At 32.6% G+C, this 24,653-nt stretch overlaps 1 protein-coding gene across 2 annotated transcripts; it reads right to left on the bottom strand.

Annotated features, from left to right (window-relative positions):
- Positions 1-14,002: 14,002 nt before the first annotated feature.
- LOC7476635 (calcineurin-binding protein 1) lies at positions 14,003-24,644 on the bottom strand. 2 transcript variants are annotated; one of them, XM_024589540.2, is made up of 19 exons: positions 24,498-24,644; positions 24,343-24,417; positions 24,022-24,141; positions 23,870-23,910; positions 23,583-23,794; positions 21,508-23,384; positions 21,053-21,265; positions 20,288-20,929; positions 19,974-20,209; positions 19,672-19,882; positions 19,398-19,553; positions 18,809-18,966; positions 18,494-18,686; positions 17,815-18,206; positions 17,177-17,357; positions 16,465-16,694; positions 15,351-16,014; positions 14,712-14,790; positions 14,003-14,480 (listed from the first exon to the last, which is right to left on the bottom strand). In XM_024589540.2, the coding sequence occupies exons 1-19, from the start codon at positions 24,498-24,500 to the stop codon at positions 14,245-14,247; spliced, it is 5,919 nt and encodes a 1,972-aa protein (XP_024445308.1). In that variant the 5' UTR covers positions 24,501-24,644; the 3' UTR covers positions 14,003-14,244. The 2 variants fall into 2 exon arrangements, with proteins under 2 accessions (XP_024445308.1, XP_024445309.1); XM_024589541.2 differs by having other exon boundaries at positions 14,003-14,474.
- Between the last annotated feature and the right edge of the window lie 9 nt (positions 24,645-24,653).

Here is a 24,653-nt window from a genome sequence, read left to right as displayed (position 1 = left end):
TTGATTTTAATATTAATGAGTTATATTTAATTAGAAGAGTTTCATTTAAGTGTTTTTGATTTTTCATCTTATCGAAAAAGTAGCTTGAGGTTCAAGAGTTTTTTTCCCAAGATGAGTTTAGGTTCATGATTGATTATAGGTTGTTTTAATATTAGAAATGAGTGTTTATTAGGGTTTTTTTAGGTGAAAAGAGGCTAAAACAAATGTGGGGTTAAAATACCCTTGTCTCGACTTTCTGATGACCTCTCCTCTAGTTACCGGAATTTGCACTAGCAAATGACAACTTGTTTGCATTGTTTTTCTATTTTTTTAAAAAATAAATGAACGAACGATGTGTCTTCTGTCCTTTAACACAATAAAAACAATCATAGAGACTTAGTGTGTAAGACCGACCTACTTTATAGGCCAAGCGCATTAGCCCATCAAACTGGTCTCTTTTTACAAGCCAAACGTGCTAGCCCACTCAAGCTATATGCCTAGCCAATTTTGTTCTTTATCTTTTTTTATATTTTTCTAGAATTTTAATTTAAATCCATTAAAATGGCTTCCTTAAAAATTTATTTTAATTTTTTTTTATTAAAAACCATTAAGATTTTACTTACCACGTAGTCTTTTTTATTATTATATTAGAAGTGCTATTTTTGTATAACCCTTCATGATATTTTTTTATTTTGTATTTTAATTTTTTTCAATCGCTTTCCTACACATGTCTATTTTTTATCATATAATTAAATAAAAAAATAATTTTAAAAAATAAAGCTGTTAGACCCAACAGGGTGTATGATCTAAGGCATGTTTTTTACGGCTTATCCCGAGTTGATCTGGATGAATCCAAAACGTTACTGACTCAATATTTAAAAAAAACAATGTTAAACATTGTGATGTTGAGATTATTTTAAGTCAAATCAGTTTTTTGCTAGGTTGACTGGGTCGCGCACTAGGACTTAGTCAACTATATCATATAAAGTCACTACCAGAAAATTAAAAAACACTGACAAAATATTCTATCGTGGACAAGTTTCTCATTAGGGATTGTAGTTTCATCGGTATTTACATTGGCAATTCAAATACTAATGGGATTTTTTATGAAATGCCGATGAATTGCACCAAAAAATTAGATTTTATCGCCCATTTTATGTCGGTAAATCTGATGAAAATTAATTTCCAACAAGATTTTTAGTCGTTGATTCCATTTGAAATTCTCAAGCTTCTATAACTTTCTGACAAAATGGGTATGAAATTGCCAACATAAATGCTGATAGTTGTTATAATTCCTTAGCTAACCTAAACATACAATAATAACAACACCAAACATCTTCAAGCTAACAATTGCTCACATTAAACTCACTACCACAAAAAAAAAAAAAAAAAAAAACTTATGGAATTATTAAAACAATGAACATATCTAAAAAAAAAGCATAAAACATAATCCAAAAAACACAAATATAATGCGCTATAAAGTATCAACAAATGTCTTCCACAATTTCAATTTTATTACATAATGAAACATTACATCTAAATCAATTCAATATCTTTTAATCGGAATCCTCTTCATTTTCTTCATTGTCATGTTCAACATCATTTTCTTTGTTTAATTCAATATCGATCTCATCAACTTCCGGATATGAACCTTATGGATATAAAAATCTAGAAACCTACAACGAAGTAGATGACAAACTTAAAAAGCTAAAAATCAAGTTTGTGATAGAAAACCTTGACTTAGAGATAATCATGTACCTAAGAACTAAAGGTACTGGAAATTGAACTTGGACCTGTTGTTTATAGCAAAACAAGAACCTAAAGCATTCAAAGACATCACAAGATCGGTTATACCTTGATAAGTCAATTGTTGTTTTTTTTCTCAATAAAGAACATTTGCACCAAGCAAAAATCTGAATTATTAAATAATTAAAGGCTGCTAAAATTTAACAGCAATAAACAATTTAAATAGACTCAACAAACAACCCTAATAACCCTAATAGCCTAAAACAAAGCCCAACCAAAACTAAAGCCTAAAACACTTAATAAAACCCAAACAATGTTTAATGGAATGTCATGAACCCAAATTAAAATAAAAGTATAAAATGAAACTAAAGCAAGTCCAAAAAAATAAAAATAACATAAAACTCAAATAATAAATATAGTTCTTCATGAAATATAGTTCTTGTAGGAATCATCAGCTCTCATTTCCTTGTCTAGTTAGGATAAATAAGGAGTCTTTGTAAGAAAAGAATTTTGGAACATTAAGGAATCATTGTCACACTTGGACTATGTTGTTGTCCATTATAGATCCTTGTAGAACTAGAAAAATTCTAAAAATAAGTTGTTGAATATCCCTATATCATTAGAAAAAAATATTTTTCAAATAGAAAGTCCATAAGTTAAAAGGTAACAAATAATAAAATTTGTAAGACCTTCCTCGAACTCCTATTGACCTGAAATTTTTACCAAATATATAATAATATGTCTAGAAACTTCTGGTTAAATTTAATCCCAATCTGACAGTTGGATTAAGAGTTATACATGATGGTATAAACCAGAAAGTAAGCACAATTATGTTAAAATCCAAATTTCCTTATTTAACCCTTGCATGAATTGTATCACTTCATTCACTTTTCTATGTCTACTGATACTCAATATTACATTTAACTCATCAATATTAACATAATTATTCTCAATGACATGAAAAATTGGGTTTTCTAACTTGGTAGATAAAGTTACTTGATATAGACAAATTAACTCATCCATTTAAAAGACATCATCTTCTCAATTATTTTATCATTACCATCTTCAACAACTTGAACTCGACTTCTATTTTTAGTTTTCACAAAAGATAATCAATCAACTCTATTATAATACTTTCTAAAAGAAGGAGTGTATGTATAATATACTTGTTGTTATTTTTTGGTAAAAATAAAAACATTGTTAATGTTGCGACGTCTACCTCTTTTATTTATTTCAACTAGACCATGATGATAACCTACTCTAGTTCCTTAATCTATATCATATCGATAATATTTGAATAAAAACATTATATCTTGTAACCTATGATATCGCAATTCAATAACCTTTTGTAACTTGTCATAATAATCAACTTCAAACTTATTAGAAGTTAAATTCTTTACATAAACTCCACTATTATATGTTTTTGTACCTTCACCATACTATTCAGTATAAAAAATATATTCATTGATGAAATACTCATTATAACACTAGACCTTTTTTTTAGGATTCAAAGATAGAAATTTCAATCTACCGACTTTGGCTTCCATATTGAATACTTGGTTAAAGTTAACAACCATTAACGGTAGAAGAAAAGACATAACTAAATCTAAACTTAGGATTTATAAATTATGAAATCCTTATATGTGTTTTAAACCACATGACAAATTGTTAATCTTGTAATTGAAAATTTTGAGATTTACTAAGATTTAGATTTTGAGATGATAATAATTGATAATGTTGCCTAGAAAGAAGTTAACTGAATTTAGTTTATAAGAGAAAATAGTTTAAAAATATTAATTGTAAAATTTACTTACTGAATAAAAGATATCAATTCATCATAGTTAAATAGCATATAATTATGTTCTTGTCTGAATTTAATGTCTATTAGATATCTTCTCCTCATATAACGGTCATCTGGAATGGTAAAATATTAACAAATTCTTAGTCAAAAGCAGTTCACCCACCATCATTTTTTTGAATGAGGATGATTTTTGTTCTCAAATGAGGCTAAAAAAATATGAGGTAAATGTTGAAATCTTTGTAACAATATAAGCCTCACATATCAAAGCTTCAATTTGTTCTTTATTTTTTACATTTTTTCTAAGGTTAAACAAGTATCTGCATTCAAGTAATTTGAGATAAATAATCGAATGTTTAAGAAAAGATAATGGACAATTACTTAGGATGCATGTAATACCTAACCTCTCAAATAAATGCATCTATATATATACTACATAAGACCTTTAGCTTTTACCTTATATACTAAATGAATGGGAATATGCGCCATTAAGTCGAAGAAAAAAGGATAAAAGACCATTTCAAGTTTGTAGATTATCTCAATGATGTTTGTTTCAAATTGCTCCATGTGTTGGGTATGCAACTTGCTCAAACAAATATCTTTTAAAAAATAACTAATCTCTATTAGTTGCATCCCACATCTCTTTTGAAAATAAATCCCTATAAATAATTAGAATGAGTGTTTGCATTGACACATGATAGTCATGACTTTTCATTATATACAATCTGCAATCTCCTAAATCTATCAATCTAGCTATGTTTGAAGCATATCCATCAGGAAATCGCATACTCTTAAGCCATTCATAGACAATAAGTTATGCATCATTGTCTAAGATTAATGTGGCTTTGGGCTTTGTAACATGAAACCTATCATTAATCAACTTCATATTCCCATAGTCACAATACAAAGCTAGATCAATTTTAACTTTTATTTTGTCATTTGTTTTCTCTTTCATGTCCATAACCGTGTTAAAAATATTGTCAGATACATTCTTCTTAATATGCATAACAATCAAATTATGGCAGATGACATTACTCTTCCATTAATGAAGCTCTTAAAAAATACTTTGCTTTACCCAGTTATGAGATACACCAAAACTAGGAAACTTTTACTTTCAAGAATGAAAACCAAATATAATGTTGTCATACTAAGAAGCTTCATCATACAATTCTTTACCTAAGAGTATTGGCGGCGCAACATCCTTTTCCACTTTAGTTTTTAAGAAGTCCTTCCATTTATTTCTGAATCTATGATAACTTGGTAAGAATCTCTGGTGGTAATAAAAAAAAAAAGAAGCTTTACCACCATTGATTAAGGTAAATGCCTTATTATTATGCATACAATATGGACAAGCTAATTTTTCATGTGTGCTTTAACCTAAAACTATCTCATACACAGGCAAATTATTTACAGTCTACACATCAGTGTCGTCTTTATTTGAAAATTCTATTTCCTTGAGACATCATATATCAAAGTCTCGACTCACCATAACTGATTTAATTCATTAATCAACTATTGAAGATAAATATTTATATTCCTACCTAGATTGTAAGGACCAAGTATGACCACATATAAAAACATGAATCCTGGTTTCATACACATCCTTAATAGGTAGTTGTAAACTGTTAGTATATTCGGACAACAAAAATAAGATGCAATAAATTACCTAAATTGATTAAATCCATTAGTATAAAATCTAAGATATATGTTCTGTGGTTCCATTGAAAACTCAGAATGCACTCTATTAAACTGTTTTCAAGCTTCACTATTAAAATGGTGCATCATGACTCAATCCATCTCATCATATGAATGATGTCATGTCTTGTGCTCAATAGTCTTTGGAGACATATATAATTTTTGTAGCCTATGACCTAAATTGATTTTTTGAATGCGATAAATGTCTTTCCTTTACTACTATTGCATTTATACTGAGCATGCAGACAAGTTCTGCACTCGGTAAAATCTACATATTCACTGTAATACAACATGCAAAAGTTTGAATACATATTAATTTTTCTGTATTTTAGACCAAAAGGTTTCATCACAGATTTATAGCGTATAAGTTATCTTCCAACTTATTCCCTTCAAGTAACTTAATTTTTTTCCATCAAAGATCCAATCATAATTAGCCTCACTTAACCTATAATCTAACTTGATGGAAAAATCTTATGCAATGAATGATAATTTACTGTGAGTTTTGTACTTGTCTCATAATAATTTATGAAAATCTTTCAAAAATTCAAAAAACCTAAATGTATTTGCATATGGTTTTTTATCTAAAAGGACGTTACATGAACTTTCACCTGAATAATCTTGATCTATTCACATTGCATCCATTATCATACTCCTATAATAATTACTATTATCATCCATAAACTCTTATACTTTGCTAGAAGTTAAAGTTGAGCCAATCATCTTTTCTAACATGGTTTCATAAGAAACATAAGGTTCTCTATGTGCAAACAAACATAAGTATTTATCAATTAGCCTATTTTAACTAGATGCATCGTCACAAAATTTTTATGGTGAAAATTTTATTTTTTACTTTGCACATGGACATTTAATTTTACCCTAACTAATATTTTTCAAATTAGAAAGTACAAAATTAATAAAATCCTAAACTCCTTTAAGATAATCTTGCCTATACAATTATTTTTTTTAGTCTCGACATTACTTATTAAATTTATATAAAATACCAATGATGAAATTTATTAATATTATAACTATCAATTCCAAATTCAAAATTTTATTAAAAATGAATTTGCAATTCAATAATTAATTACCAATTCTACACAAATCTCATTTGCCATCAAAATGTGAACTGAACTATAAAATTAACAAAACAATAATTAGTATTCAACTAATTATCCATCATTTACTCAATTCAAACTTATTCAACCTAAATTAATACATTTTAATTATTATCAATTCCACAAAAATCATTTTTTCTTAAATTTCTAATTTAACACTAAAATTGATAAAATATAATTGATACCCATTAATTTACTTATTATTTATTCAATTATAATGCATATAAGTTAAAAACATTCAAACTCAATTTAATAATATGATAAATAAAACCAATTTGTCCCAAATGTTGAGCAATTCTTAACATATAAATCATCCATTGATACAACAAATGTATCTAGAAAAAAGTTGTAAAACACTTAAATATACAAACAAGAAATAATTACTATAAATAAATTTCAATAAATAAACTTCAAATATAAATAGGTTTAAAAAAACAGGTGGGCTTGCTAACTTGCTGGAGTGGAACATGATGCTATTAATGGAACCAAAAGAAGAAAATTGACGCTATTAATAAATATTGGTCGACGTTAGTGAATTGAGTGATTGAATTTACAAGAGGGCTGCTAAGGGGGCTGCTGCTGTGTTTTATAGGAAATGAAGATGAAGATATAGGGAGGGGGGGAACTGTCAGGTTTTAATTCCTTTAAAATTGCAAAAAAAATATCATCGGTATTACTGACATGTATTCCTGACATAATTATCAACATAATTTTAATTGATTTTTTTTTTTGTTATTTCCATTGGAAATTACCAATTACTAATATTTCATCGCTTGTTCCATTGAGAATTATTAGAAAACATTTTCCTCATTATTTCTGTTAGAAATTACTAACAGAGTATTATTCATTGCCGCTTTCGTTGCTGTTTATCAATTTTCTAGTAGTGAGTCAACTCCTTCCCGATTTAAATTAAAACTTGGGCTAGGAAATGGCCCCACCCAATGGGCATTTATTTTTAATTGAAATTCATTAAAATAAATGAAAAACAATATTTGTGATATTATTTTATTAAATAATAAAATACATTCAGGATTTATTTTATCAAATATCGTTCAGTTTTTACTTTGTTTTCTAATGAGGTTATAACATTGTTTTCTTAATATCAACGACTCTTTTTGTACAACCCTCTATTGTGTTATTTTTTCTTAGATCTTTTTCTTAAACTTTATTTGATCATTTTCTAGTGCAAATCCATTTTTTGAACTTTTATTAAATAAAATTAGATTCTAAAAAATAAAATTAGACAAAACCGAGTCAAAGACCCAAGTTGTGGGCTTAGCAGGTAAACCAACTATACTTGGGTCAATCCAAAACATTATCAAGCAAAGTTGTGTTTGGACTTGCCTGATAAATCGAGTCATATAAGGTCAACTTAAACCATGTTTAATATGAAAACTGGACCAAGTATGGAGCCAAGATAGGAGGTCTATAGATCAACCCGGTGGGCAAGGCTAGGTTTAATGACACATCTAAAACATTTCCACCAGCAATGAACATGAGGTGTATTATTGTTATATTTTGTTAATACATTCGCATCAGAATTACCAAAAAGATTTTTTTTATTTAATTTAAACTTGATTTTATTATTTTGATAAGATGTTTTCTAAAAAGATATTTTAGTTGAAAAAAAATAGGATAAAAAGGGAACGTGTTAATAAGATAAAATGACTTTAATTAGAGGGATACCATTTTTTATCTTGATTTCAATTTTTTTATGATATCGGTTATGTTTGTTTTTTGTTTTTATTAAATAAACGACATATAACAAAAAATTATATTTAATCTGGAAAAACAATTAATAAGAAAAGAAGGAATTTTGCTAGCATATTATTTTGTTTCAATAGAATAAAATATTGTTGAAAAAAATATTGATATATAATTAAATAATGAAACTTAAATAGTTCCTCATGTCACAAGATCAAAGATTTTAATCCACATCTATTTCTCGGTTTCTCGATTTATTTATTTTTTTGTTAAGAATTATTTTTTATATTTATTAGAGCATATAATTATTGATTTATTTTATTAAATACACATATTGAATTCTCATTTCACAATTAAATTATTTCTTGATGTAAAAAAACATCAACATCACTTCCAAATAGTTTTTTTTTTACGTTAAAAATCAACTTTTGATTCAGCCTGTGACAGAGCATAGGTAAATTGACTAGTTATCTAAGAGATCGCTAACTAATAATTTTTCTTTAAAATAATTTAGAGACCCGTGAACGCTTTGCCAAAAATAAATTGCATAATCCATGTTATTACAAAATATACTAAAAAGGCAAGGTGTTTAATTTAAGCAATCCACAGCAGCTATAAGTTTACCTTTTAATTTCGTCTTTAACTTCTTTTTTTCCTAATAGGCAGCCTTTTATAATCAATTAAATGGTCAATTTGTTTAATAAAAACAAAATTCAATAAAAGAGAACCAAAGTATAAAATAAAGATAAACCTCGTAGCTATTATCAAATTCGTATAAGAAGAAATTTTTAGTCCACTAACTTTCCCTATAGTTTTTAATATTTTTGTTTTGGTCTGAAAGTTAATTTTGTTAATTTTTCAATATCTGGGTTTGAGAGAGAATAGAGAAACTCGTCAAATAATAGAGAAGAAGAAAGAAAGTTGTCAGTTAGTCATATTCCATTTATAAAAACGATCGATTTTAGTGTCGAGTTTCATTCAATAAAAGAATTTCCATGAAGATGTTTTGACCTTCAACTTGCATGAAAAACGTAGATCAGTCGAGAGAGAATCTCTTTTTGTTTGACTATTTTTGGATCAATTTAAAGATGTTTTGAATTGAAAAAGTGGTTTATTGAGGCATCAATGATGCTTATTCAGTGTTTTTGGATCAAAATAGGCTAAAAATATATTTTTAAGATCCAAAAACTTTATTCTCAATTTTGGTGGACAGGATCTTGGCAAATTATATATATATATATATATATATATATATATATATATATATATATATATATATATATATATAACAGATGACATGTCATTCATCTCTTTAAAAAAAAAAAAAAGAGGGTTAGGCGCTCAGGCCTGGCCTCATAGGCCCAAAACGTGTCTGGCTCTTTTTTTGTTGGATTAGGTGCTAGGTCTTTGCTCCTTCATATTTTTTTTATATGTGTGGGTTTATATTTAAATGCAATATAAAAAAATTAACATTATATTTCATTTATTATTCAATTTTATCATGTTTCTCAAGTAATATGATAGGTTTTTAATAGGAATGTTAATTACCCCCCAATTATTATGTGCCTAATATGAAAAAAAAAACTTATGAATATTTCCTTAACATAAAATTTATATTTTCTAAGATCTTTAATACATTATATATATATATATATATATATATATATATATATATATATAAAATTTATCATATTTATCAATTTATTTATCTTCAATGGTATACAAAATACTACTTTGTTTTAATGTTTTATTTTAAATTTACTTTTAAGACCATGATGAATTTTTATTTTGAAAACAGTGCTTGCAATTTACGTCCTAGCATTAGGTTAGTTTTTAGTTTTGCAAGTGTCTTTTTTTTCTTTATCATATTATTAAATAAAAAAGATAGTTTTAAAAAACATAAAATTATTAAACCCAAATGAGTCTATGACCCAGGTAGCAGATTTAACAAGTTAAACAAAGTTATTAAACCCAAAAGAGTCCATGAATTGGGTCACGAGCTTGGTGAATTAACTTGGGCTAATTTTTTTTTTCATTTTCATCTTTCAAATAAGCTGATTGGAGACTGAGCTTCATAATTTATTTCAGTTTGCTTTCTATTGAGTTATCGTGCTCTTAAACAATTCCTAACATTGGGTTGATGCTTAATTTTTTGAGCATCTAATTTTTATCATATAATAAAATACATAATAGTTTTAAAAAAATTGTTATTCAACTTTGTCATAACCTATTTTTGGGTTGTTCCCCAAATTTACTTTTTTTTCTTCCAAAACAAAAATCAAAAAATAAAATAAAAACTGACAACACAGAGAAAGCAGGTTGAGGAGGATCTCAAACATATGGGAAAATCAAGATGTAATTTTGGATGAAATTTAAAGCCTAATTATACCCTATTATACTCAAAACTAAAGAAATAATGCAGATTCAAGGTGAAATTAAATGATTATTGGATGAATCTACATAGAAATTAAGTCCAAGGGCAAATTAAATTTTTAATAGGCCAATTTGATTTAATCATGGGCCAAATTAAAGTTTAATTATGATTAAAAATTAATTTGAGTCCAATTAAAGGATTTAATCAAGTGTAAGGACTTAATTATACTTTAAATGGGTCAAATTAATTTTATTAGGGGCTTAATTGGTGAAAATTTAAGTTTGGGAGCCTAATTTGGGCTTAATTAAGAAGATTAGAATTTTAAGAGATCAAATTTAATTTTTACCAAGTCAATTGGTTGAAATCAAGGGCAAAATTACAAGAAAATCAAAGTTTTGGGGTCAATTAAGGGCTAAATTGAAGAACTTCACAGCCAAGAACCGTTTTGCAAAAGGCGCCAAACTCTAAGAACCCAATTAGGAGAATCAGGGGCTAAATTGAAAATTTTTGAAAGTTTGATGGTCAATTAGAAGTTAAATTGCATAAATCCGAGATAAATGATCAAAATGAAAAAGGCGGCCAACTTTAAGGATGGCATCCGATTTTGGCAAGGGCACAATTGAACTTATTCTTAAAATCAAAAGCTCAATTGAGAACGTGATTCAATAAATCAAAAAATTAAAGACTGATTTGGAAATGGGGCTTTCTTTAGCGCTATTTTGTTCAAATGAAACAATGCATTTTGTACAAAACGATGTCGTTTCATTCACTATTCGTATATATATAAAAACCCCAAAATAGTGTTGTTTTGAACAACACTGTGTATTTTCTTTTGCCCTTGACGCCAAAAGGCAGGGGAAGAAGGTTTTTCTTCCCCTCCTTTGCAGCGCCCGTTTCTCCCGCTCTATCTCTTCCACTTGCCTACAAACCCTGACACAGCCCATACCTCCTCATGGCCTACCACAATGATGAAAGGGGTAGGGGAGACAAGCCCTGCGAGCAGCTCTAGGGCAGCTGCACAAAGGCCGCCCTAGCTACCCTGCCCTATCACCATGACTGGACAAGGGTAGGGTAGCTCCTGCTCCCCCTACCCTTATAAATGCCCCATCACTAGGGGATGAAAAAAGGGAGAACTTACAGGAAACAAGACAACGAAGGAGAGAATGAAAGAGAACTGGAAAAAATAGAAAGGAGGAGAGGGAAGGAAAAGAACGAAACAGAGGACGACAAAGAAAGAGAGAGAACTAGGGGGAGGAAAAACAAAAAAAAAAAAAAAGAGAAATGAGAGGAGAGAGAAAAACAGAAACGAAAGAGAAAAACAGAGAGGGACGAAAAGGCAAAAAAAGAGAGGAAAGGAAAACAGAAACAGAGAGGAGGAAGAACAAAAGTAAAACAGAGGAAAAACACATAGAGAAAAAAAAGAAGAACCGTCGACTGGCAAAGTAGCTCCCTAGTACACAACCCCCTCGTTTGGAAGAAGAACCACCAGTACCACCACTTGCACCACTGTTAGCCACTACTAGCCACCGCTAGGTCAACTTTCCATCGCCCTCCTCCTTCTCCTGCTTCACCACCCCCTCCTTCTTCTTATGCTTCACCACCCCCCACATCTCTATTGTTTTGCTAATGAATAGTGGAGAGCCATTGTTCATGAGTCGGACCAGTTCCAGCCCCATCCCCTTAGTATAGAGTCTGTTGGGCTGAAATTAGCCCAACTCCTTTTTAGGCTGATATTGGCCTAACTCTGTTGGGCCAACCTTGGCCTAGTCTCTCTTTTGGGCTAACCTGGGCCCAATTTATTTTGGATCGATCTCGGCCCAACCATAATTGGGTTGGGCCCAACCCAATATATTATAATAATAATAATATATAATATTATATTATATATTAAATACAAAAAAACAAACAAACAAATTCCAAAAATCCTTTCAAAAAAAATTGTGATTTTCTTGCGTATTTTTCTATCAATTTTGATTAATATTGGTTTGTATATTTATACTGTAAAAATATAAATTTTGTATTAAAATACTCAGTTTTCTCTGAAATGTTGCAATATATATATATATGGAAAACAACAAAAAAAATGTCTTGTTTTCATGCATATGGTCAAGTCTCTTAAAAATATAAAAAGATTTCATGTCGTATTTTCATGCAAAAAAAATGATATTTATTAGCATGCATTTTGAGCTTTAATAACCAGTTTATTAAAGTCATGAGAACTAAAAAAATATTTCAAAAATATCAAAAAAAATATTTTGCTTTCTTTTAATATCTGGGATTACGAACTTATACGTATTCCTAATATTAAATAAGAGTTAATTATTTTTTTGTTGACATTAGAACGGTTAGGTTATACCTAATAAGATAAAGATCTCTGTACCGAGAACTCCTCTTAAACCTTAAAAAAACCAACAATTAGAAAACACGACAATACTTTAATTTTTATCAAATAATTAAACAATGCAGCTTATCTTATGTATGGTGTATTTTGGGTGATAATATCTTTCTTTTACGCAACCAGTCTTCGTGCCTGATCTCTGAGACCAGTTAGGGTTTCTAGTGACCAAAATATTAGGTAGACTCTCATTCCCTCTTTTCACTGATAAAAGACAAGAATTTCTTATCTTATTTCCTGATTTCCAAATATCATGAATTGACGCATCATCGTGACGCCGCACACATGCGACAAGCCTAGCAGAGTTCATGACTTGGATCACAGATTTGGTGTGATACAATATATCATCATCTCAATATCATTAATTTATTTTAAAGTCAAAATATATTTTTTCGGTTGTTCGGATTGCCTTTAGACCCACCAAATCGACTGGTCATATTAAGACAACTCCCACATAATTTAATTTGAAGTTTGGACTATGTATGAAGTCAAGTTGAAAGGTTTTAAGATTGACTAGTGAAACCAAGTTTAATGATACTGTCAAAAAAATTCTTTTTGTCTAAATATTTTTATGTTTTAAAAAAATTAGCTTGACATTACAATTATCTAAGAATTTTTATTTGATCAATAAGTTGAGCAACAAGCAATCAAAATCGAACATTTTACGACAGCATGCAAAATCAATATTCTACAAAAGAACACCAATCCTTCCCGACTTGCTGTTCTTTGCTACCAAGTTGAAGACTTCGAAGCCAATTAATTACCATAGGATGGCCGAGTGTTCAACCGCTATAGCAAAATCAATATTTATGCTGCCCTTCTTAAAGTATCTGTTCGTTCTAATTTTACCTTTCATCAGTTTCTCTTAACCATGGCCAGTCTTTTTTTCTTTCTTTTTTTTATGCAACTCATGCTTTAAAAAAAAACATAAATTCACGCAAAAACTATCATGAAGACAGATTTATTATCTACATATGTCCTTGCTGTCTTGAAACATTGTGATCACATTGATTTGGAATCTTCAATAATAACAGAGGATGAGAGTTCGAAGTAAGACAATGGGATGGAGAAATCAAAGCATCTGTTCAGATTGTATTCTTCGATGATTTGTCAAAGGCCTTATGCTCCAATTCCATCGTAACAAGCTGGCTAGTCCAGCCTAGCAAGTTACAAATATCAAGCGATACCCAATGAGCTCAACAAACAAAGCTAATTCCTGTATTTATTTACACGAGCAAAAATTACAACACACGGCTTGTTTCTTTACACAAGCTCTACAGGTCCTAAAATTGAGTCACATGTGGAATTTACTCACATTGTTCTTTCATATCTTCTCTTTTCCTTTCTATAAAAGGGTGTTAAGAAGCAATTCTGACATGCATGGACTATTTTCTACAACAATCAGTTTAAAAACAAAGGCAGCACTATCTGGATCTCTTCATTCATTCATTGCAAAATTCCTTCCGTCAGGGGTGCTGTTATCTTGATTTTGCTGGGGAGTAGCGAATAAAATCTTTTGGCCCTCATCAGAAGTTAGTGGCGGATTTGTGCACTGTATGCTATCACCCTCAGATAATGAGACCGATGTCACAGCAGTCACTGGTACGCTAACCAAAGGCACCTCTGGTTCATTGCTACCACCTTGAGTAGCACTATCTTTCCCACCACCTGTAGCTGACATAGGATTTGAAAACAGCCATCAGCATGCAGATGCATGAAAATCTGATGTGCAAATGTAAATTGAGCTGTGGAGGAGATAGCTTCAATGACTAGGAACCATGAACATCTTGTTGAGAGAGGTGAGATGCATAAGAGGGAAGCTATACACACTAATCTAAAGACAAATTTTATGCAACCTTGAGTAAGAAAATTAAACTTGTTGCTTCATAAGGTGGAGTAAATGACCTGTATGAATAACGGTAGCAGCAGGCAGGCTTGCATTGGATGGCACAAATGAGGTTCCAGGTCCCTTTTTCATCTTTGACTGCAAAAACACAACCACAATGATCATGATGCATGTGTCCACTTCAATTTCAGTCAATTTTCTCTTTGACAATAAAAATATTCAATCTACTATTGACCTTGCAAATGAACCCTTTTTTTTCCCTTAGCTACATGCCACCACCAAACAAAGAAAAACGTGTCCTAGATCATGTTTTCATGCAGAATAGTTTATTAGAAAACTACACCAAACAGAGAAAAACATGTCCTAGATCATGTTTTCATGCAGAAATAGTTTATTAGAAATCTAAGACTGACAAGTGCATTTTTGCCGTGTCCATCACCCTTGGAGTCAATGGTGGGACTTGAACGAATGAAAGTTGGACACCCTTGGATTCAATGGTCTAGGGACTTGAGCGAATGAAAGTTGGACACCCTTGGATTCAATGGTCTAGGGACTTGAACGAATGAAAGTTGTGTCTACTTTCTCACGTTAGTTATCTTTGTATATAAGCTGTAGATTCCATATTACTACATATGTGATGAATGAAGTCTCTGGCATGCCAAACAAAACATCATTGAAGAGCAAGTTAGCACCCATACCTTCACATTTTCTTCACAATGCTTCACAACAACTGAGATATTAGCATAACGGCCATGCAATAGTGCATAAGCCCACAAGAGAAGCTTCCTTGGAATGCTAAGATCAAGAATTTCAACTCCGTCCAAGTTAGGCTGAACTTGGGCTTGTACTGCCAGCCGAGATGGAACTAAACAAAGGTTGATACCAGATGGGAGCATTACACAGGAACTCTCACGGTAGAAATTATAAGAGCTCCTAAACAGAGAGGTAGCAGTCTCAATATTTTCATCTGAAACTTTCTTAATCACTATATTCTTGATTCTACTCAACATGGGGTTCCATTTTGTTTCAAGATTTCCCAAGGAGGTAGAATCCTCAAATGATTGACTCCATAACTCATTTGTTTGCAGATCAATACAGAGCAAAAGACTACTTTCCAAATTGCTATCTGATGAGTTAAGGGCATGTATCTCACTTTGGAGTCCAGATTGTACGGGGGTGATCAATGCCAAACTGATTATAAGAGATCGGCACCAGGCAAAGGACGCATGCCTGCATACCTTTGCACAGTTGCTATTGGACAACTTGGGATTTTTAAAGCGCTTTCGAATCTTCTCATTTATTGCTTCAAGTGTCTCAAGCTTTCCATTCCCCTCTAGTGAAGCAATATATCTGTGGAGATATCTGTAACAAGGTAGTAAATTCTTAGACAGGTACAACTAAGAGAAGACAATAGGCCAAATAACAATTAGCAATACCATGCCAAAAACACAAATTCATAAACATCAGTTATCTTGATATGAGTCAGAATACTGACATCTCATAAATAAACTTTATATTGCTGAACAATTAAGAATTTGATAGAAGACTTGTGATTAATAGGGTATCAATGATACAGAAATTTTCAAAAAACATTGCTAGACAGTTTGAGGGAGAAGTTGGCAATCTGAAATTATGACAAAGGTTAGCACATAATGCTACGATGAAGTCATTCAGAATAAGATATTTTCACAAGTAAACACCTAAGTTGAACAATTCATTTCTAGACGAACCACTAACAAAATTATAATGGAAGAAGCCAAAAGAAGTTCACCATAAAAGATAAGGACAAAATCTAACAAATATTCTAGTTACCCATATAAGCTGCTCTCAGAAATTACTGGGCTTCTGATCTCAGGCAAGCTTAATATCTCTGGCCATAAGTTCCCCTGTTCCATAAACAATGAGAACATCTTCTCCAGTTGCTGACCAGAGTTGCCAGGAACACCAGAGTCGGCAGTCTCAACTTGAGATATCGATAATATAAGGGTCTTGATAAACCTCCCAAGAGCTACTGGTACAAGATCTTCAATGCACAACGAAAACTGGATTTAAATTGAAATTAGATTCCAAAATGAATACTCAAATAAAGATCATGGAACATGGAATGAAATCATAAACGTAGATAAGCCTAGAAATTTCTATGTTGATAATGATAGGAAGATATTATTTGGCTAGGCATGAGATAACTAACAAGCTCTGCAGTTGCATGCAGAGCCCTTGACAATAATTAAAAAAATCCTGCTTGTATTCCATTTCCTACACTCTTAACACAAAATGAGTGAACAAATTAGGAGCAGAAATATAAAGGTGGAGAGCACTTTGATATTCAAAGTATAGCCATGTCTATATTGATGGTGTTGTTAACAAAAGTATGAACATTTTTCTGATATACAATTTTAATTGCAACAATCAAGCATTTGTGAAGTCGTTTCCTAGATATGATGGGATGACTAAAATGGAAGCAGGCATGGCTCTTGCCAGGCAATGTAAAAGAAAACAAAGTTTAAAAGGGTTGAGCTTTTACCCTCTTATCTGCCCTTAGAGATATAAATGCTCGATCAAGTGTACAAATGTCTCCAGTTTCTTCCAACAATTTCAGATAGAACAACAAATACTTCCGAATGCAAGTAATAAATTTCCGGGAACTTTCTGGTAAGTTTACTTCGAGGGCCTTTTTGTTCCCAGAAAAACCTGGTGTTTTGCGCCTGACATCCAAATATAATAAACAAATGTAATGCACGTCAGCATTAACAGCAAGATGAGCAACAACTAGAATATGCTAATTATCAAGGGGATTTTGATACCACCAAGAGACAAAGTGACTTGATGTTTTTATGAAATGAATTAGGGAAATTTCAGTGAGAAGATTTGTTGCATGTATTAGATAAAGTTGGGATTTGAAGGACAATGCCCTTTCACATTTCTAAATCAATTTTACAAATAGCATTCTTCTTTCCCCATGAATGATTTTCATGTAATTTCCATGCTACTATTGCTGGTAAATCAAGAAAGCCTTCAACATGAACCATGGAATAGCAGTGAGACCATGCTCTCTACGAAGTGATAAACCACCAGAAAAATTTGTCTAGATCTTATGTCTATGTGGCCCCCAAATTTTGCACAAATAATTGTGAAATAGGTAGGGAATAAAGGAACTAATACCTTCCTTTTTTGACCATCCCATCAATCTCCCACATATTTATAGTGAAGGATGAGCGAGAAGATTTGAAGCAAAAAGAAAGTTCATCCTTTGCTCTCTCCAAATCACCATTCAAACCCCTTTTATACAGTCCTTGTGCAAGCATGTATCTGGCCTTATGAAAATGTTTGAGATCGCCTTCAACACAAACTTCCAAAGCAGAAATGCAATCATTGTAAAGCATTTGCCACACCTCTTCTAACTGAACTGATTCCTCATGTTTTCTCTCAAAACTTTCCTCAGTGCTTATGTCCTCAATATTATCTGCTGAACATGACACTTCAGGTGCAAATGTACTAAGTATGCTCATGACAGAATCCTTTGTTGATTCATTAAAGGAATATTCTGCAAGGACCTGTAACAAAGAAAAGATAAGATATAAAGATAATATGCAGGCATCTGATAAATATAAATATTGTGTAATTCCTAGAACTGTAAGATGATAACCATTGAAACACAAGTAAACATCACGAAGAAGCCAAACACACACACAACACAAGTACAGAGATTGCAGTTCAATCCAAAAGCACAACATGTTCTGGAAAACAAGTCCAAAAGGATAAGAAAAGGAGTTAGAGATAAAAATAGGAATCTCTCTCTTCGAAGTCTGTTTCTATGAAAGGTGCAGGCCAGAGAAGAAACCTTTAAAACCTCCAGATTCAGTCTTCCAGATTTGCAAAGTAACTTTAGGCGAGAAGCATGCATCCTATAGACAGGATCCACAGCTGATGAATTCAAAGCGATAGCTACACTATAATATGATAGTGATGTCTCATATGAGTATCCAAGCTTTTCGCAGAGTTTCCCCATGTAGAATGCATGCGACCAATCCTGCCTGCAACATCAACAAATTCTATAAAGTCTATATAGGAGTATCATAATAAAAGAATAAAACAGTAATATCGTATGAAAAAGGATCCATAAAACAGTAATATCATATGAGAAAGGATCCATTACTTTTGTGTGTGAGCTTTCTTAAAATGCTTCAATGAGTTCTCACAAAATGCCATCCATACTGCATCTTTCGAGGGTATGGCAGATCTTTGGTCATAAAAAGGTACCACATTCTGAAGGCTGTCATAGCAGACCAGTGCCAGCAGCTCATGTATCTCACACTAGAGACAGATAAAGTTCCAAGCTGGTTAAAACAAATTATACCAAGAATACAAATCATCAAGGTAGAAACCTTAACCTTAAATTATGTTCAGTAAACTTGCTGGACATGCATTCTGTCTAATAAGATATACTTTGTTTATGTTAATGTGGATTGAAAGTAGTTGATGATGGAATGGCACTAAATAATACTTCAAAAACAATCCATCATAAGTTGCTTCAGAACTTTCAGTGTGATATCATGTAATCATCCTCAAATAAACCATGAGAATGTGTCCCATCTCAAACAAGCCACATGCACAGCAAGCTGCTGTATAGATTAAGGCACCTCCATACAGTTTAAGAAATGAAAGACATAACTATAGAAACAGTCTAGAAACCAGAAAAGAATATATCTGGTGCCCCTTGTATATAATACTGAGAAAGGACAAACCTGCTGGGCTGGTGTCTTTGCTAAAGCCAAACTCATTAATAGACAACGCCTACTCCTCCTTCGACTTGTGTCAACTCTCTGAGGTAGAGTAACATTTTTTCTCCACCCTGCCACATTTATGTGCTTACTTCCATCATTTAGCAACAAGTCTACCTCCTGCTTTAGTGAAAACAAAAAAACATTCAAACTAAGTCTAGAAAAAACTGTAAACCACACCAGCTATCTTTGGTTTTCAGAGTAATGAAAATTAAACTGACACTAAAATAAACCTTGCCTCATCGTAAGTATTTCCAAGCCGTTGCCAACTTTCAAAGCGTAGAGGGTTGTACAGTAGATCATATTTAAAGAGATTTGCATTTTGTTGTACGAACTCTTCCCCTTCCTTGGTCAGTACAAAGCCTGGCCATTTATCAGTTGCATTCATTTCCTCTGAAAGGGCTAGGAAATAATACAAGTTGCAATACACTTCAAAATATGGCTCGGAGCTGAATAAGTAAATTATTCATGGAGTTAGCTCATTCTTTAAAGGTAGTGCACCTCAAAAAGAAGTTACATCTTATCTGAGTAAGAAAATACCTTCTGACCATCAATGCCCTGTGCTGTTTGACACTTCCTGCATCAGGAAATATTACCTTTGTTATGGTTTCAAGATACCCTTCAGATCCAGCCTCATCTGAGAGTTTGTCTTCACATAAATCAGGATCATCTAAAAATTTATCTATTGCATTTCCAGCAAGAACTTCTTCTGGCGGTTGTGGAAAGTGTTTGCGTATAGCTCTTAACACTCTACGAAGTTTTATCAATCCAGTTTTCTGAGATGCATATGCACACAACTGCGTTAAAACAGACCTTATACAAATGGTGAGAGGAGAGATAGAGAGAGTACTTACTGACGAAGCTCTTGCACATGGCAGTATATACTGAAAAACATCAGCACATTGTTCCTTGGACTGATAATCTCCACGACTGGTATTTTTGTGAGTGGCTAGGTCATCGTCATAGGAAGAATCAGATCGAATATTGAGACCGTACAAGCAGAAAAAGCACTGATCCAAAGCATTATCAATTAGTAACTCAAGTTCCTCTCTTTCATCTTCACTAAGTTCATTGATATGTTCTATGGGTTTTTCTCCTTTGTTCTTCCCCTCATTGCCACCTACTTTTCTGCATTCTACATCTGCATGGTCTTTCTCTAGACCTGCAGGAGATGATACATCTTTGGAAGAAATCCCTCCAAAACCATCACTCATAGTAGCACTTACTTCATTGATTTCAGCTCCACCCCCCTCTACACCCAATGTATTTAATATTGTCTCAGTTTTAAATGTTTTGTTTGGGCTATAAAGCTTGTCATCATGTTGAATTGCTTCTATGTTGGAAGAGTTTGAGTTGGACTTGAGCTTCATGTCCAATGCCAAGAGATGCTTTATTGCAAATTTAAGAAATGTTCCTTCCTCCCCTTCACCATCCCCGCCAGCACAGCAGAGGCCATACTCAGCAAGTAAGTCATGGATTGCAACAATTAGTTCAACCTAGCATTGGAAGCATTGGAAATAAGAATTCAAGAAAAAAATATGAGAAGAAGAAAAGATTGCAAATGATTAATATGCCCTCACATCCAACGTTTAATTTTACATTAGAAAAGTATAGCTTACTTGGGTTTTAACAGGGATGGTATGGACGAGATGTTGAAGCTTGCAGTATGCAATGCCTGCATCAACAAAGCAGCAAATTTGCTTTTGTTCTAATTCTTCACTAATCGCTGGCACAGAAGATTTCTTAGATAAGTAATTTGCAATATGGCACATGACAGCCAGCAGCAAAGACTGAATGTCGCCAATACTGCCAAAGTGAATGATTTTTCCATTCTGCAAGCATAATATATACACAAATGCATGATTCTGTAGCAATGGAAATAATGATAACTATGTAGGAGGTGAAAAGAGCCATTACTCAAAACAACAGAATCATACGGTCACAAGCTGCATTTGCATCATGTACAGAAAACATCTATAAACTGTAAATTTTGTCTAAACTGATGAAACAAATTGCTGTTCTTTGACAAAAAAAAAAGACCATAAAAAAGTATTTCTTTTTATAAACAACTTACAGAATCAACAGATGGACCCAGAAAGTTCTTGAATTGTGATACACATTGTGAAATTGCTTTCACTTCCTCCATCACCAAGTCATTCCAGTGCTTCTCTGGATTTTCTTTTGACACTATATCAGAGGCAAAGTATGCCTTTAACTCAGACTTCTGATGGAAGGTTACATATCCATCCATACCAGCTAGTATCAAGAGTATTTCCAGCTTCCGTTGGTGACTCTTCAAACATACCTCAATTTCCATTGGCTTTGCCTTCTCACATGCTTCAATTAATGTATCTAATGCTGAAAGTTCGATGCATGTAAATTCTTCACCTTTCTTATCAGCAGCAGGCAATGGCAATACATTGAGGTGAACATGCTTGGAAGAGAATAGAAGTGGAGCAAGCAAGTCTATACAATCCGAATACATTTCTTTCTCAATCTTCTCTCCTACGGTCTTCTCAAGCAAGAGATCAAGCTTTAATAGATTAATTCCATGCAGAATCCTGTCTAAAGTTAACTCTTTATCAATCTTCAGGTGTGGAAGACAGACTGATGGAGCACTGTTTGTTACTTCCTTCTTTGCCAAAACAGACAAGGAAATACAGAACTCTCCATGAGCTTTTGCCTTGTTTCCATCCACGATAGACAATTTCCCACTCAACCAGAAATACCGAACCCAGAAGGAACTTTTGTTGTCCAATAAGGAAATGTTTAAAAGTGAATCCCAGCCTCCAGTGCCTTCTTTTAATGTTTCATCACTATCTTGGAAACTCTTATCTGAAGAGAAATTTATATTTCCAGATACATGAGTCAAGTGAAAAGGATAATCCAAAGCTACTGATTCAATTATTTTACAAAGATGATAGGAAGCCTCTGACAAATATTCAGACATCTTGGAAACATTTGAAGGTAACGATCCAAGATCATAATATAGTTCAGCTAGAAAAAGGCAGCATTCAGGCGTCCTATCTCTCCCCCAATGTCTTGTCAACCTCTCCAACTCCAAGAATTTGACAAACGCATCTTGATACTTAAGGCCCCTGCTTGCAGCATGTTCCAAAAGCAAATGGCCCATATGGTAAGCACCATAATTTTTTGAAGTTTCCCTTACAAAATCAGCCACATCATTGTGTTCCGTGTCCAATGAATTAGCCTGATCAAAACATGGAACCGAACAACTACCCACAAGATCAGAATCCTCATTTTTAACTATGAAAGGTTCTATGAGCTGAACTACGACTTTGGCCAGATCCTTTCTGGTATCAAAATCCAATTCTTCTTTTCCTGGTTTACGACTCCTAAGACGAGTGCTCCGCCTCTCATGAGGCTGTTCATCAATAATATTTGGATCCCTTTCCTTAACACTGCTGGCTCTTTCAGAGTTACAATCGACAAAAGACATGCTTTGAACGCTAGGGATGGATTTTGACCCTTTCTTTTCCACAGACTCCATGATAATTTCCATATTTGAAGGCATGTTTATAGTTAACCTGATATCCCCAGATCTGCATACTGTGTCACCCCCCATCTCAGAACCAAAACCATTGAGTTTAAGTAAAATTTCCAGAATGGCATCAGTGAGAGCTGCCCATGAAACTTCGGGTAGGAGCAATTCTATGTTGTGGTTTGCCCGTTTACATGCAATACCCTCATCAAGATTTTCATTGGTTGCTTTTCTCTTATCAAGAAATTTAAGCCTGACATGCTTAGGTTCCAGCTTATCTATACCTCTAGGAGAAAATGGAACTGGCTCCGACTCTTCAATAGTATTTTTGACATGCAAAGCACGAGAATGTGAAGGCCAATGTCTCAAAATTAACTCTGCTACAGAAAGGCATGCGACCTCATCACCAATGGCAATAAGAACTTCCAATAGTTTCTCCATGCAATTCCCTGAATGCATGACAAAGAGAGAAGACAAACTTGTCCACATCATAAAAAAAATGATGCAATTTTACTGAAAACTGTAACGTGTAAACACTAAGAATGAATGATATATCCAAACAATTAACACAAACAAACACTAAACAAAGAGTTTGGACGCTGGCCAAGCAACAAATTATAGAACATTGGAACAAGATAACTGCTTACAATTATTTGGGCTACATAGAAGCCCTTGCTCAAACGCCCAACGTGAAATACTCAACAAACCCATCGAGCAAGATAATGTTCCCAGCTGATTCCAGACAACAGAATCTTTGGTATCAATCTCTACAGCTTGGAGGTAACAGCGAAGAGCACTCTCATAATGACTAGGACCTTGTTGAAGAAAAACAGTTGCAAGATTCTTCAGCACCAAGAATCTACAAAACAACAAAATCAATAGCATATCATATAACCCTCCAAAAAAATTAATAGAAAATGCAACAGATACAGACCTGAGTTGTAGCAAATGACCATCACTCGCATTACGATCAGCCTAAAAGAACAAATAAACAACATACTTAACAATCTACGCAAGCACGGTGAACAAATTAATATTTTAAAATTAGCCTTCAGAAAAGAAAAGCAAAAAAATAAATAAAAATACCTGAGCATTTGATATTAACGGATCTTTTAAAACCGATTCCAATAACTCGCATGCCTTATCATACTCTTTCGCTTGTAATTTAAGCAGCCCATCATGATAATTTTGTGTAAGATGAAATTCCTGAAATTTGCAATTCAACCTCCCAATAATAAGAGAAAAAAAGAGGAAAAAAAATCACACAATTGGCGATGAAATTAGGTTTAAAAAAAAAAATTGATATGTGCATTAAATTTAATAACAGAATGTGTAGTAATTAGAGTAAATAAATGTTACTTTATTACTTTATTGTTCAAGAGTAAAAGGAGGGAGGGAGAGACGAGCCTGGGCTTCTTTAGTCGGGGCTAAGGGTTCCCATTGCTCTTTAGAATCAGTATCGTTAATGGCTGCAATAGAGAACTGAGAAACACCCAAGTTTCATTAAATAACAGCGTTAATCGCTGATTAATCAAGCTAATAATTTCAAGAAATTAACCTACCATTATTCAGCTCTCGCGATTACGGTCTTGATTCTTCGATTTCTTCTTCTCTGCTTCAGATTTTTTTAGGCGGGTTCGTTTAGTCGCGTATTTTTTCATTAGTATTACAGTGTCCTGGGCTCTGTGATTTTACTATTATGGGCTTCCTAATAAACC

The sequence above is a fragment of the Populus trichocarpa genome, chromosome 18 (assembly GCF_000002775.5).
Source record: "Populus trichocarpa isolate Nisqually-1 chromosome 18, P.trichocarpa_v4.1, whole genome shotgun sequence".
Lineage (NCBI taxonomy): Eukaryota > Viridiplantae > Streptophyta > Magnoliopsida > Malpighiales > Salicaceae > Populus > Populus trichocarpa.
The sequence above is the reverse complement of the archived record's forward strand: the minus strand, read 5'-3'. Positions and strand labels throughout refer to the sequence as shown.

Excerpts from the sequence above, each read along its gene's own strand:
- LOC7476635 (XM_024589540.2), bottom strand. Across the intron at positions 24,142-24,342 it reads CCCCGACTAAAGAAGCCCAG|GAATTTCATCTTACACAAAA; the intron begins GCTCGTCTCTCC and ends TGCAAATTTCAG. Across the intron at positions 14,481-14,711 it reads TGCTACCGTTATTCATACAG|CTACAGGTGGTGGGAAAGAT; the intron begins GTCATTTACTCC and ends ATCCTATGTCAG.